General features: G+C 40.8%; 1 protein-coding gene across 1 annotated transcript in view; it reads right to left on the bottom strand.

The window, feature by feature from the left end:
• Window positions 1-13326, bottom strand: part of EEFSEC (eukaryotic elongation factor, selenocysteine-tRNA specific) — a 167710-nt gene that overhangs the window by 107116 nt on the left and 47268 nt on the right. The window contains exons 3-4 of the mRNA XM_074957655.1: window positions 8102-8198; window positions 3937-4101 (exon numbers count right to left, since the gene is read on the bottom strand). Coding sequence (XP_074813756.1) covers window positions 3937-4101; window positions 8102-8198 — 262 coding nt within the window. The remainder of the gene's footprint in view (window positions 1-3936; window positions 4102-8101; window positions 8199-13326) is intronic.

The following is a 13326-nucleotide window of genomic DNA, read 5'->3' as shown; positions in this document are numbered from 1 at the left end:
TATTAAAATAGTATCTTCCTTATCTTGACAAATTACCTTATCTATGTTACTTTCTCAGCAGGATTTCCATTGAGCCTGTAACTGTTGAATCTAAGCAAAAGCCTTAAGATTAACAACACTGAAAAAAATTAAAAACCAATATAATTTGCAAAATTTTTCTGTTTTCTTTTTGCCTTTAGTTTAGCTTAGACATTGAAATTAGACTCATCAGTGCTTACAGTTTAGACAGCTCATAGTAATTTTCACTTTCTAATTCTCCTGAACTAACCCACTGCTACATGGGGAAGTTTCAACACCCTCCAAAGAAAGAAAAATATTTCTATTAAATTTAAATAATTATGAAATACAAAGCTAAAAGTTGGGCCTAAACTATTTGACAGTGTTCTTTCAAAAGATTGCTGAAGACAGCTGAGGTCCAAGGCCCAGAGATGGAAAACAAGAGATGTGAGTTCTTTTCCTGGGTCTGCTCTTCCTCACGTTTGACCCTGGGCACGTAAAAACCGCAGCATGCCTCAGTTTTCCTATCAGTGCAGTGAGGCTAAGGATACTCACCCACCTTTATAAAAGCACTTCACAATTTATTAACTAGAATATGCTAAACAAAGACTAAGGACTTGTCTATATCAACATTTAGGTTGCACATGGCAGGCTAGTGAAGGTTGGAGTCACACACCAGCTTGCTGCGAACTAAATGAAATGGTTCTGTACACCAGTGGTCTTCAAACTTTTTTTTCTGAAGACCCAGTTGAAGAAAATTGTTGATGCCCGTGACCCAACTGAGCTGGGGGTGAGGGTTTTGGGGTGTGGGAAGGGCTCAGGGCTGAGGCAGAGAGTTGAGGTGCAGGGGTGAGGGCTGCAGGGTGGGGCCGGGAATGAGTGGTTCAGGGTGTGGGAGGGAGCTTTGGGCTGGGGAAGGGGGTTAGGGTGTGGGAGGGGGTCAGGGCTCTGGGATGGGCTGTGCCCCGGACGCAGTCAGCAGCAGGTCCGGCTCCTAGGCAGAGGTGCGCAAATGGTTCCATGAGACTCGCTCACAGGCACCGTGCCCCTCTCGCCCAGCTCCCACTGGCCGGGAGTGCGGAGCCAGTGCTCGGGGCGAAGGCAGCGCACAGAGCCTCATGGTGCCCCCGCCTAGGAGCCAGACCTGCTGCTGCTGCTGCTTCTGGGGCACAGTGCAGTGTCGGAACAGGGAGGGACTAGCCTGCTTTAGCCGGGCAGCACCGCCGACAGGACTTTTAACAGCCCAGTCAGCGGTGCTGACCAGAGCCGCCGCGACCCAGTGCCTTACATTCCGTGACACGGTACTGGATTGTGACCTGCAGTTTGAAAACCACTGCTGTACACAAGCCTAAGTATTAGTAGTATTGAAATCTTGAATTTGTAACCATCTCTTCGCTTTAACCTAAATTCTCATAGTAAAGTATACTTACAACAATATGTCAAAACATATGTTTTACTAACTAACATCAGTCCTAAAGTGAATGGATAATTACAAATAAGAACCTCACTACCCAGCCCCAGAACCTGTTTTTATAAAGGTAGTAGCAGAAATGTCACATTATATAAACAAATGCAGTTTGTAAACTGGGAGGAGGAGGATTTTAGAGACCACTGGAGTAATCCCAAAGGATTCAGAATCAGAATTCTGCCAATATTATGTTTTCACAGCAGAAATCCTAGGTTCATGCTCTTCAAAGTGAATCAAATGCTATCAAACAAATGGTACTAAATTGCCTGGATAGAGAATAGTTTGCTGTGTCAAAGCTTTTTGCCAAACACATATATATAATTTTTCTCTTTGCGGTATAATCAACCCCAGATGGCAATTTACATAGGCACTTTAGTAGGTAAAGGAATCCATACGCTGTTGGCATTCTCAGCCTCAATCAGAGAAAGCATGGGCGTTGGAGAATGTCACTGTTTATTTTTAATTGCTGTGTCCCTCCTTTGTGCAGGTTCAAGCGGTCAGAGATGTCGAAGTTCATTAGTAGAATTAGAAAGTGATGCCACTTTTTTTGGTGAGAGGGTTCCTCAAATTTAAAAAAGCAGCTGGTTTGCAATGTCCCCAAATGCCCAGTGGGCACCAACTGTCAATCTCAGTTATCATAGGGTCGGGGCAAAGAAAGGTCAGTAAACCACAGTGTGCTGTGAAATGTGCTTCCTCCATTACCTTGTAGGCCTGCGAAAGTTTTCACCTTTAGTAGGGATACTAGCCCAACTCTGTGTGGGACAAGCAAGGCATAGGATGAGTCGCCTCTCTTTTCTGTGCCTCAGTTCCCCTCTCTGTAAAATGCGAATAACTTCACTGACTTACCTCATGACCTGTCGATGGTACAATATGAGTTCCAACACTGCCCATTACTTTACAGAATAAGAAGAGACAGGTTCTGCCTTCATGAAGCTTTACCTAAGCAAGCTAGTAAGAGGATTAATTCATCAGTGTTTGTAAAGTGCTAAGCCTAATATGTACGTTGCTATATGCTGTATATGCAAACTGTTTTGTCTTCTCCTTCCCTAACTTCATTTTCTCCCCACAATCTCACCATAGTTGGTGCAAAAGCCACCTCCTCTGCAGCTCCTCATGTGTGGAAAAGATTCCTTCCCCTTACATCGCTGCAGAACAGACTTCATCTCTTTCCAAATCTCATTTTAAATTATCTCTTACCTATTTCACCTAATAAATATGAGGAAAATAATCTGCAATACTTAAATTATTTAATACACTTTGCCTTTTTTGTTTACATATTGTCACAAACAGAGCACATAATTCTCAAATGCATTCATCCAAAATTATTCTCAAGATTCTTGAGCCAATAATTCTTGGCCTGTAGTTCATCCAAATTGCAAGTCTTACAATCAAATATATTAATGTGTATATTCAATTGTAAAATTTGTAATTTGAACTGTTCTTCAATCAGCACAGCACAAATTGCAAATTTAAGGAAAAATATACAATTCAACATTCATTTTTGACAAATAGCCAAACTATGTATAAATTCTTAGCAAGTATTTGGACTAGAAAAAGATTGTGCAGTAAAATATGCAAAGTAAATGTGAAAGGGTCACTAACAAACTAAGTTTCATTTCTGAACATGAAGAAATAATTTGTGGAATTATTTCCTCCTACTATTCACTCAGCTCCCCCTCTTAATAGCTCACTCTCTCTGTGTTATTTATTATATCCCTATAACTCTATTGCATAACTCTGTTAGCAGAGACAGTTTATAGGAAAGATACTATTTAAAATAGTATTCTGGTCTACCACTAAAGATCAGAATTCCTTGCCCAGTCCCTCACTGGACCAGAATGCCTGGGGAGAACTGAGAAAGCAGCATGCTCCATCTGTGTGGGTGTGAGCTCCTCATAGCACTTCTGCAGTGACATCCTCTAACCTAGGAGTTGTGTTGATGACCTCCAAAAGGAGTCCCATTCCAGGTTTCTTCAGCCAAAGGAAGGCTGTTGTTAGTGTGCAACTAGATAGGTCCATTTAAATCAGCAGCTGCAGAATGCTTAAGTCCTGGCTCACTTCTCTTAGTTAATTATAAGACCAGAGGCAGAGCATTCTAACCAACATCTGTGAATTGGAACTTGGAAGAGGTTGGGGGGGGGGGGGGGAAGAGGTTTCCACTCTTTTTGGCTGCCCAGTCTATTTATAACTTCTCTTTCCAGGGCCTCCTCTCTTTAAGTCTCACCTTCAGGCTTCCATTTCCCTTGCTAATGACATTCTATAAGCCACTGGACAATGCCATGTTACAAGTTACACTATCCCAAATGACTGAGTTTCTATCATCCTTGCCTGCTCAGCTTGGGCTAAAGCAGCACAACAGGAAAATAAAGAAATTAACAAATAAATCAACAAACTAAGAAACAGAGAAGAATATGCTGTTCCTTGTTGAGTCTCTCTCAGTCTCGTGGGGCTGGGTGACAGAGAAAACTCACCTTAAGGGCAGGAATCTCCACATTATCACCTAGGCTCACGGAGCCAGAAAGAACAGTCCCTGTCATCACTGTGCCTTGACCCTTGATGGAGAAACAGTGGTCGATGGCCATAAGGAAGGGTCCCGTGGGGTCTCTTGTTGGCAGGTAAGCCTGAGACTTCAGGACCTGAAAGATAGACAAAAGAAGTACCGTGTCTTGGTGAAATGTCATGACAGGCGTGATGCAAAAAGAGATGATTGATTCAATAAACTTGTAGTTTTACTGACTTCAAGAGTCCCACAACAAACTTGAAATAGACCAATGTCAAATAAACTGTAAACGTTACAGAGGAGATGTACACTTAGCAGCAGCAAGAGGGGATTGATTTTCTGCCATAGAAAGATTTGGTACTGCACATTCAGCTGGCTAGCAAAACTGTGCTAGAGATAAAACTCCTGTGAAACTAAACATAAACACTGTGGCAAAAGAGAATGAAAAACCCTGCACTCCTTAGATTAAAAATAAATGCCAGTGCCATTTTAAAGCACATTTTACCACTATAGCTTCTCAGATTTGAAGGAGGAGAGTTCGCTATATATGTAATCTTAAAATGCCTCAGAAAACTCATCCCTGCCTCTATCTCATAAGAAATACTGTATTGGAATAAGACAAGAGAATTTAAATGAGACTGACTTAGGATTTATGTTGACATTTCTTGAAGGAATAAACTATTTTCATCGCTCTCTCTCTCTCAAAAGCACCATCTTTATTAAGCTTAGGACAAGCTTACCCAGGCTAGGATTTCATTGCATTTTGTTTGTTAAAATACGACAGCAAGATGAAAAAACCTTAATTATCATGGGCTGCAGTAGTGTGGCCAGCAGTGGGTCAGGGACCTGGTTCACATCTCAATCCTAGTCCCCAGTTGCAAGAATTACAAAAATATCCTTTCAATTTGGTACAACTGTCAGTGTCTGCTCATAAAAAGGCATAAGACAGGAACAGCGGGTCAAGACTGAGATGCTATGGTAGAAGAACGGGAGATAGGTCCAGAACTAAAATAGTAGGGATGAAATACTGAGGAACAATGGCAGTGTTTGCACAGAACTTGTGTACTCTTACAGTACTGGGATTCCCTTGAGCAGAAACTGAAAGTTGTGCTAAATTATAGAGTTGTTTTGACGTGTAGATATGTGTCCTAGCAACAAGGATTTAACATCAAACCCACCGTCTCTTGTTACCCAGTATTTGAACCAGATATCCACAGTGAGCAACCCAATGTACTGCACACCCCACACTCTGACATGATAAGAATCTAGTAACACACTAAAATAACAGTCCAGTTTATTGCAGATGGGTGGTAGAACCACCTATAAAGGTTGTCCGACACTTCCCATTACAATATGATGTGTTCAGTTGCTTCCAACTTTGCCAAATTAACTGTTTGGGCTGAAATTTTACATGCTGGGTGTCTGCCTCAGGCTGAATTTCTTTGGAAAGTTTCAGCTAAAACAGTTCAGCCATTTCCAAGAATTAGGTTAGGAAAAACTATATTGTTTTGCCATTTAAAAAAATCCTGGCAACATTTTCTTTGAAAAGTTTTAACATCTCCCACTTGGGAGCAGGGATGTGAAATTTGGCAGGGGGTAGCCTATATTCCAGGGATGTGCCTTTTATTGTCCATGTGAAAATCCATTCATATTTGGTCACATCATAAGCTTCAAAAATATCCTGAGAAGACTTTAGAGTTTAGCAGCTAAAATTCCCCTCACAGCTCCTACATGTGCCTGGACTGCGCACGTGTCATCCCCCCAGAGTAAATGAGCACGCTCAAGCCTAGGCCTACAGGGGCAAAGCTGGACTCTCCTGTAATTGCAACTCCCTGCTAGGGTATAGGCAGGCACCAGGAGTGCCAGAAAGAAGCCTGACTCTTCTGTACTATTAATAATGCCCCCCTGGCACCCAGCCAGCATGGAGGAGAAAAACCACCTGATCCAAATACAGAGGGGACAAAAACTGGGGTGGGGAGAGGGAAAAACAGATTGGGACACAGAACCTAGTGAGACTAGAACTGGAAGGGTTAGGGGGCACTAGGACATACTGGGTAAAGAGACTGGGATTGTGAACCAGTGAAGGAGGGAATGGGGCAGAAGAGAAAGGATGAGGACCCAGATATGACAAGAAGCAAGAGGGCTTGGGTGAGAAGAAGACTGGAACGAGGGATGGGAAACAGACAGAGAGAAACCGGGGGAAGGGTGAGATTGGGACTTAGCTGTAAAGAGCCTGGAGAGGGAAACTAAGACTAGCTGCTCAAGGAGACCAGAACTAGGATGACAAGCCTGAGGACTTAAGACTGGGAACACAAAGAGAACAGGACTGGAATGAGGAGCAACGGAAAGGAAGAGACGGGACTAGGATGGAAACAGGCAACAAGTTAAAGGGGATGGAGGAACTCAAGATTCCCAAGGCTCACCATTCCTCTGCTGTCAGCAAATAGCTGGGAAACCCACTGGCAAAGTGGGTGCCTTATTTCCACAGGGCTGGTCCACATAAGAAGATGACAACCTATTATTGCTACCAGTTACTCCATTAGCTCAAGTGGCAGAAATCTGTGAGATGGATCAAAGGGTTCCAAACACTGCTGATGACCCATGTAGATGACAATATGATTCCAAATAATGGAATTTGGGTTTTTTAGTCTGCTTTTTTAAAAACCTGGGAAAGTTCACAAAAAGTAATGTTAAAAAACATTATTAAGATTGCAAAGTCAAGCACTCAAAAGTTAGAAAATGACAAAACTAAGGTTTCCTGTGCAGCCTTAAATTCAGCCCCCTTCTGCATATCCATTATATACAGTCTTTAACGGCATGATCAAATATTTTTATAATAGAACCCCTGCCTCATTCAGTGCCATACGAAGGACCGTGCTGTGGGAATGAATTAGCATGGTGTAGCAAAGGAGGCTGTTGTCTATATGACCCCAATCTCATTTGTTGAAGAAGTTGGAAACTGTGTAGTAAAGGAGGCAGGGGAGTGCAGGAAGAGAAAGGATGGTCTCATGGTTAAGGCAGTTTTATGTTGCCCTGGACAACTGGATTCTATCCCTGCCTCTGTCATAGAGTTCCTATGTAATACTAGGCAAGTCTCTTTAACCAAGCTTTCCACAGCTGGGGGGTGTGTGCGCGCACGAGAGAGAGAGAGAGATCGAATGATATGAACATATGAAATGCTATATAATGCTAAGTACTCTGAAAAATCAGGTTATAGACATCTCAAATTTGGCACCCAAAATCAGCAGACAGTTAATCTCGCTAAACCTCAGCTCCCCATATATAAAATGGGAATAATACTACCCCCTCATCTCACAAAGGTGTTGTGAAAATAAATTCATTAATATCTGTGAAGCACTCAAATGCTAGAGTGATAAGTGCCTTGAAAAATCCATGAGGAAATGAATAATTCTGTAGTCAGAACAAAGTTTGAATAATGCCCAGTAAATAAGGAACATGGAACAATGATGAGAAAATAAAATATTCAAATGCTGCTCGTTAACTGAGTACCATCCATCCTGCACACTGAACGAGGCAGTGCTCATGTGGAAAAAAAAATTGATCATGTAATTAATGACTGTATCATAATGGATACACCAAAGGGAGCCAAACTAAGATTGTCTAAATTTCCTAACTTTTGAGTGACTGAGTTTACAACCTTAATGTTGGGGGGGTGGGGGGGTGTTAAACTTCGTTGTTTCTGTAATTATAAAAAGATACTCTCCAGGGATATGGCAGAATTTTAAAACTAATTTTACTCACTACTCCTAACAATCCCTCACAATTTTACAAGAAACTTCTTTGCTTAACCATAACAAAAATCTTCCACCACTGAACATGTACTAGTTTCTTAGTGGCTGGTTACTGCCACTGGGGCTGAGCATGTTAGTTCTTTTCGGCAGTTCTTCACTCATGGGCACTGGGCTGCTGAAAAAATCTGATACAACAATTCACCTTTTGGGACAAGCAACCTTGACTTGTTTGTTCAATTAGAATGGATTCCTAAAAGAAGTGCTTAGAACGCCCCACATTAATATCACATAAATTCATTAGAATTAAACATTATTACAGAAACACCAAAGAACTTAAGAAACTGGGCCATATTTTACAGTGTTTTCCTTTTTCATTACATTTACCTCAATTAGTTCAGAAACACCTAGTGGATTCACAGTCTCTGGGGCTTCTGGTCCACCAGGCTTAGCTGCAACAGCAGCAATAGGACACCCTTGGAACCTAAAAGAGAAAAAGAGCTTCCCACCATAAGACCACAAGTCCCCTGCACTTGCAAGCAGAACATGGTAATAAAAGCTCATCTGACAATCCACATGAGGAAATTGCCTTTGATATTGATTTATCTAGTCCTGCAATAATGAATTATTGACAGCTTCTGAGAATGTACTATTTGTGCCTCTGAATTTACTACTGAACCTTTAACAGTTAATTTTACTTAATTGTAGTTTCTGGTCTGACTTCCCTAAGGAATAAATAATAAAATTACAGCTTGCCTCAGAAGGCTATAGTTTAAGCAGGAGTCAAACTGGGCCAGCTTGTGGAGGGCTCAGTAAGCTGGACCTTTTTTCCTGGAGGGTTCCCATTTGTGCTCCAGATTCTAAACTTTCATTTAAAAAAAAAAAAATCCTCTAGCTGTCATAACTGCAAGGACAACCTTCAAAATGTGAATCAAATGTAACACAGTGCAGTGATGTCTGACTGAGTCTACAGACACCCCGAAACCATAGTGTTGAGATTTGTCTCTACTCATATATGGGGATGTGAACTCTGAAGCCTAATGATTATAATGGAAATGTCAACAGTGTTAACTATTTAACTGGTGATCAAAGCATACTAGAAAGAGTTTCAGAGTAGCAGCCGTGTTAGTCTGTATTTGCAAAAAGAAAAGGAGTACTTGTGGCACCTTAGAGACTAACAAATTTATTTGAGCATAAGCTTTCGTGAGCTAAAGCTCACTTCATCGGATGCATTCAGTGGAAAATACAGTGGGGAAATTTATATACATAGAGAACATGAAACAATGGTTGTTACCATACACACTGTAACAAGAGTGATCACTTAAGGTGAGCTATTACCAGCAGGAGAGCAGGGGGACGGGGGAGGAGAGAGAAAAACTTTTTGAAGTGATAATCAAGGTGGACACTTCACTACAGCTCACTTCATCGGATGCATAGATATGTGGACACAGTTGGCAACAGGCTTTGTTGCAAGGATAGGTTCCTGGGTTAGTGGTTCTGTTGTGTGGTTGCTGGTGAGTATTTGCAAATACATATCTATTCAGGGGACACCATCATAGGGCCTAATCACATAAGCCACACTATCAGAGGCTCGTTCACCTGCACATCTACCAATGTGATATATGTCATCATGTGCCAGCAATGCCCCTCTGCCATGTACATTGGTCAAACTGGATAGTCTCTACGTAAAAGAATAAATGGACACAAATCAGACGTCAAGAATTATAACATTCAAAAACCAGTCGGAGAACACTTCAATCTCTTTGCTCACTCGATTACAGACCTAAAAGTTGCAATTCTTCAACAAAAAGACTTCAAAAACAGACTCCAACGAGAGACTGCTGAATTGGAATTAATTTGCAAACTGGATACAATTAACTTGGGCTTGAATAAAGACTGGGAGGGGATGGGTCATTACACAAAGTAAAACTATTTCCCCTTGTTTATTCCCCATTCCCCACCCCCGTTTCTAAGACGTTCTTGTCAACTGCTGGAAATGGTCCACCTTGATTATCACTTCAAAAAGTTTTTCTCTCTCCTCCCCCGTCCCCCTGCTCTCCTGCTGGTAATAGCTCACCTTAAGTGATCACTCTTGTTACAGTGTGTATGGTAACAACCATTGTTTCATGTTCTCTATGTATATAAAACTCCCCACTGTATTTTCCACTGAATGCATCCGATGAAGTGAGCTTTAGCTCACGAAAGCTTATGCTCAAATAAATTTGTTAGTCTCTAAGGTGCCACAAGTACTCCTTTTCTTTTTGCAAATACAGACTAACACGGCTGCTACTCTGAAACTCTTTCTAGTATGCTTTGATCTAAGGTGCCACAAGTACTCCTTTTCTTTTTAGAAAGAAGAGGTGAGTGGTTGTTTAACAGGCGCCTTGTTTTGCCATCTCAAGTGAGAAAAGCTTAAAAGAAGACCACTAAGTCATCCAGTTCAATCCTGGAGTTTAAGACTTCCTTTTGTAACCAATTTTATTCTTTGACCCTGTAACGTATAGAGGTCTTCTTAACAGCTGAAAGAATCTGTAATATTATACCTTTTGTGAGATGCAAACTATTGGTTTATCTCATCTAATAACTCATTTTGACAATTAATTTTTTTTAAAACTTCTGAAAGGAAACAAAATTAAAACCTGCCTGTCTAAGGACTAGGGCCTTAAATAGGCCAGAGTCTTTTTAAAAAGCCAAAACAACCCCCACACAGTCACAATCGCCGGTAAAATACGATAAAAGCAGAAGAGCAGGAAAAAACCTTCACATACTGGAAGTGTTCAGTTCTTATAAATACTCAATTACCGTACAATTGAGACAGGTCACAAAATCAGAGTGAATGGGATCTCTTTTGCTCTCCTCCTCTCCCAACTTAAACTTTTAGATTTTCATCTCAAAAGGCAAGAACTAGGGGGGAAAAGACAGCTCACTGATAAAGAGAGAACGATCACTAAATGTGCTCCCTCTGCAGAAGTCATCAAACACTAATCCAGTATACAAGGTACTTTCTCTGTTTATGTGCCATACGCCTGAGGCTCCCAGGGACAAAGGATGATCAAATTATGCACCGAGAATTCCAGCCATTAACCATAAAGCTTTTGGAAATTCAGTTATTTTTATCCAAACACTTTTGGGCAATAAACAAATTAATGCTGAACCAGGTGTCTCAGTCTTTCCACAAGAACCCCATGTAACATAAGCTAGAGGCGTCACATGCTGCTTTTAGAAATACATTCAAATATAAGGAGACCCTATTAGAACTACTTTACTCCACCACAAATAACGTATTGCAAGTGGTGTCTTAGTCTCCACCAAACAAAGAGAAAAGCTAGTGCGGACAAGGAACCCAGACAAAAAAACAACACTAATTTTGATTTCTGGTGTGAAATATTTTTGCTTTGATTGATTTTAGGTGCCAATCTGCAGAACGGTCAACTGTAAATGAGGCCAAATTCTGAAAGCACCAAACCTGCAGAAGGATGACAGAGCTATTCTTACCATCCCTCTTCTCTTTCTCCATTGCACTGAAGTCATATGGCAGCAGCTGTAATATGTTGTTGTCAGGGTCTATAGCACTGTCCCCTCTACAGCTGCAACCGTAGCTACTAGCAACCACACTTTATATTTGGTTGTTGATACAGGGCTTTACCCATAGCATGGACAGAACCACTATTTTAGTAACTGAGGTTTCCCCCAGGAACTATAGATGAGTACGTGAGGTAGAAGGCAGGCTGCCAAATAGTCTCAGTGGTGTCACATAAGTAAGAGTCATTTGGAAATGCAAAACCAGCTTAAATTGCCTGTGTTTGATAGCACAGAGTTGATGATGGGAAAGAGGCTGTCAGGAAATAAAGTATGTCTGCTGCACAGTGGGGCTGGCACTTTAGGACAAGCCCAGGTCAGCAACGCTTTTAAAAATTCACAAACAACAGATCTGATGTCCGAATACTGAATCTTTTTGTGCATGGGTGGGAAAGACAACAGACATCTGATATATGAGCATCCCTGGGATCTGAAGTTCAAATGACTTCAACTAAAACATTATGAAAGACCATCTATCTCCATGGGGAACCAGAGCAGTTCAGATCAGCTTAGAGGACCTTTTCTTAAATAGCAAGGGGGTGGAGACAGAGCATCTGCAGGTAAGAGGTTTCACTCTAGAACTCAGTTCCCCCTTAGTTTGATAATATCAGTCAACTTTCAGGGTATGCTCTGCAAGGCCTATTTGTGTTCCCCAGCTCTTAAGAAAGGATTGGGTTAAGAGGGTATATGTGCGTTCAGTGCAGGGAAGTACCCATGAGAAGACACTCTAGTTTCCTTCCAATATATTTATAATTTTAGCTTTCTGAATATAGGTATGACCAAATCCAAACTCCACAGACAATTAGGTGTTGATCCTCATACAATAGGCCACTATAAAAGTATTTTTTCCTCTTTATTTGCAGTATGTTCTCAAACTTTAACCTATGACCAGAGTGCCATGCAGGAGTAATGATCTCCATTCAGGCAAAATAAAATGAACCTCTATTTTGCCATTTTGCTAGCCTTTGACTAGTTTGCAAAGATGAACGATTATAAATCATTACTTTCTCAAAATTTAACTTATTTGTACCAAATAGAACTGTTTCTCCGATAAGAAATATGTAAAAATTGAAATATTATTTTCATTTCTGTTTCAAGATAAGAGATGTGCAGTGGGTCAACCTTTCCAGCAAGTAAATAAAATTGTAGAAAAACTATGAGATAAAATTAAACCTTTATGTTTAAGTTGTTCATTTTTGCAGTCTGATGGCCACTTCAGCTGTGAATAACAAATCTGAATTCTTATGCAACAGCCATGTAAGTGTGATCATTTTATCTGATGAATGAATTTTATTAACAAAAAGGCACAGCTGAAAAAAACCTCATATATATATATGGTGTGATCAGAGATGGGGATTTAAAAAGTTTAAGCAATCTCAGACCAAGTTACAGGTATCTGCACTCATAAAAAGTAATAAAAATGGAGAGTTTCTCAATCTACACGACAGGGGAAAACAAGTTGCTTTATATTCGTTGGCTCTCCATCAACAACTATGAAGGAGAGTCACAAGCTGCAGAATTTTGTCTCTGTACTATGTACACAAGAGGAAACTTCACTCTAGTGAACTCTATGCTGTACTGATAAAAGGAAACAGACTAAAGAACAGAGAAGTTGATAAAAAGTAAGATTTTCAGATTGTTCAGCTGCATGGGGACACTATCCTGCCATCAAAAATAACTTAAATATGAGGTGACTTACACAGCGAAGCTCCACTGGCTCCTCTAGCACTGGTAAAATCCTCACCTTCAAATGCCCACTCTACTTCTGCTCTTATGCCTGCCGTTGGGAACAAATGTGATTTAGCAGCTAGGTAAGTATGAGTCAGAATTCTTTCCACAGCATGACCCTGGACAAAACACTTCACCCATCTGTACTTCAATTTCCTAATCTATAAAAAGGAGATAGTACCTTGCAGCCTTACCCCTAGGGGAGTTGAGAGGCTGCACTTGTATTCGAGGATCTCAAAACACTCAACATACGTTACTTAATTCAAAAGTATTATTTTTATTGTACCAAACTGACAATCCCAATC

This window comes from Natator depressus, chromosome 7 (assembly GCF_965152275.1).
Source record: "Natator depressus isolate rNatDep1 chromosome 7, rNatDep2.hap1, whole genome shotgun sequence".
NCBI classification, from domain to species: Eukaryota; Metazoa; Chordata; order Testudines; family Cheloniidae; genus Natator; species Natator depressus.
Note: the sequence above shows the minus strand (reverse complement) of the source record. Positions and strands in the feature narration are given on the sequence as shown.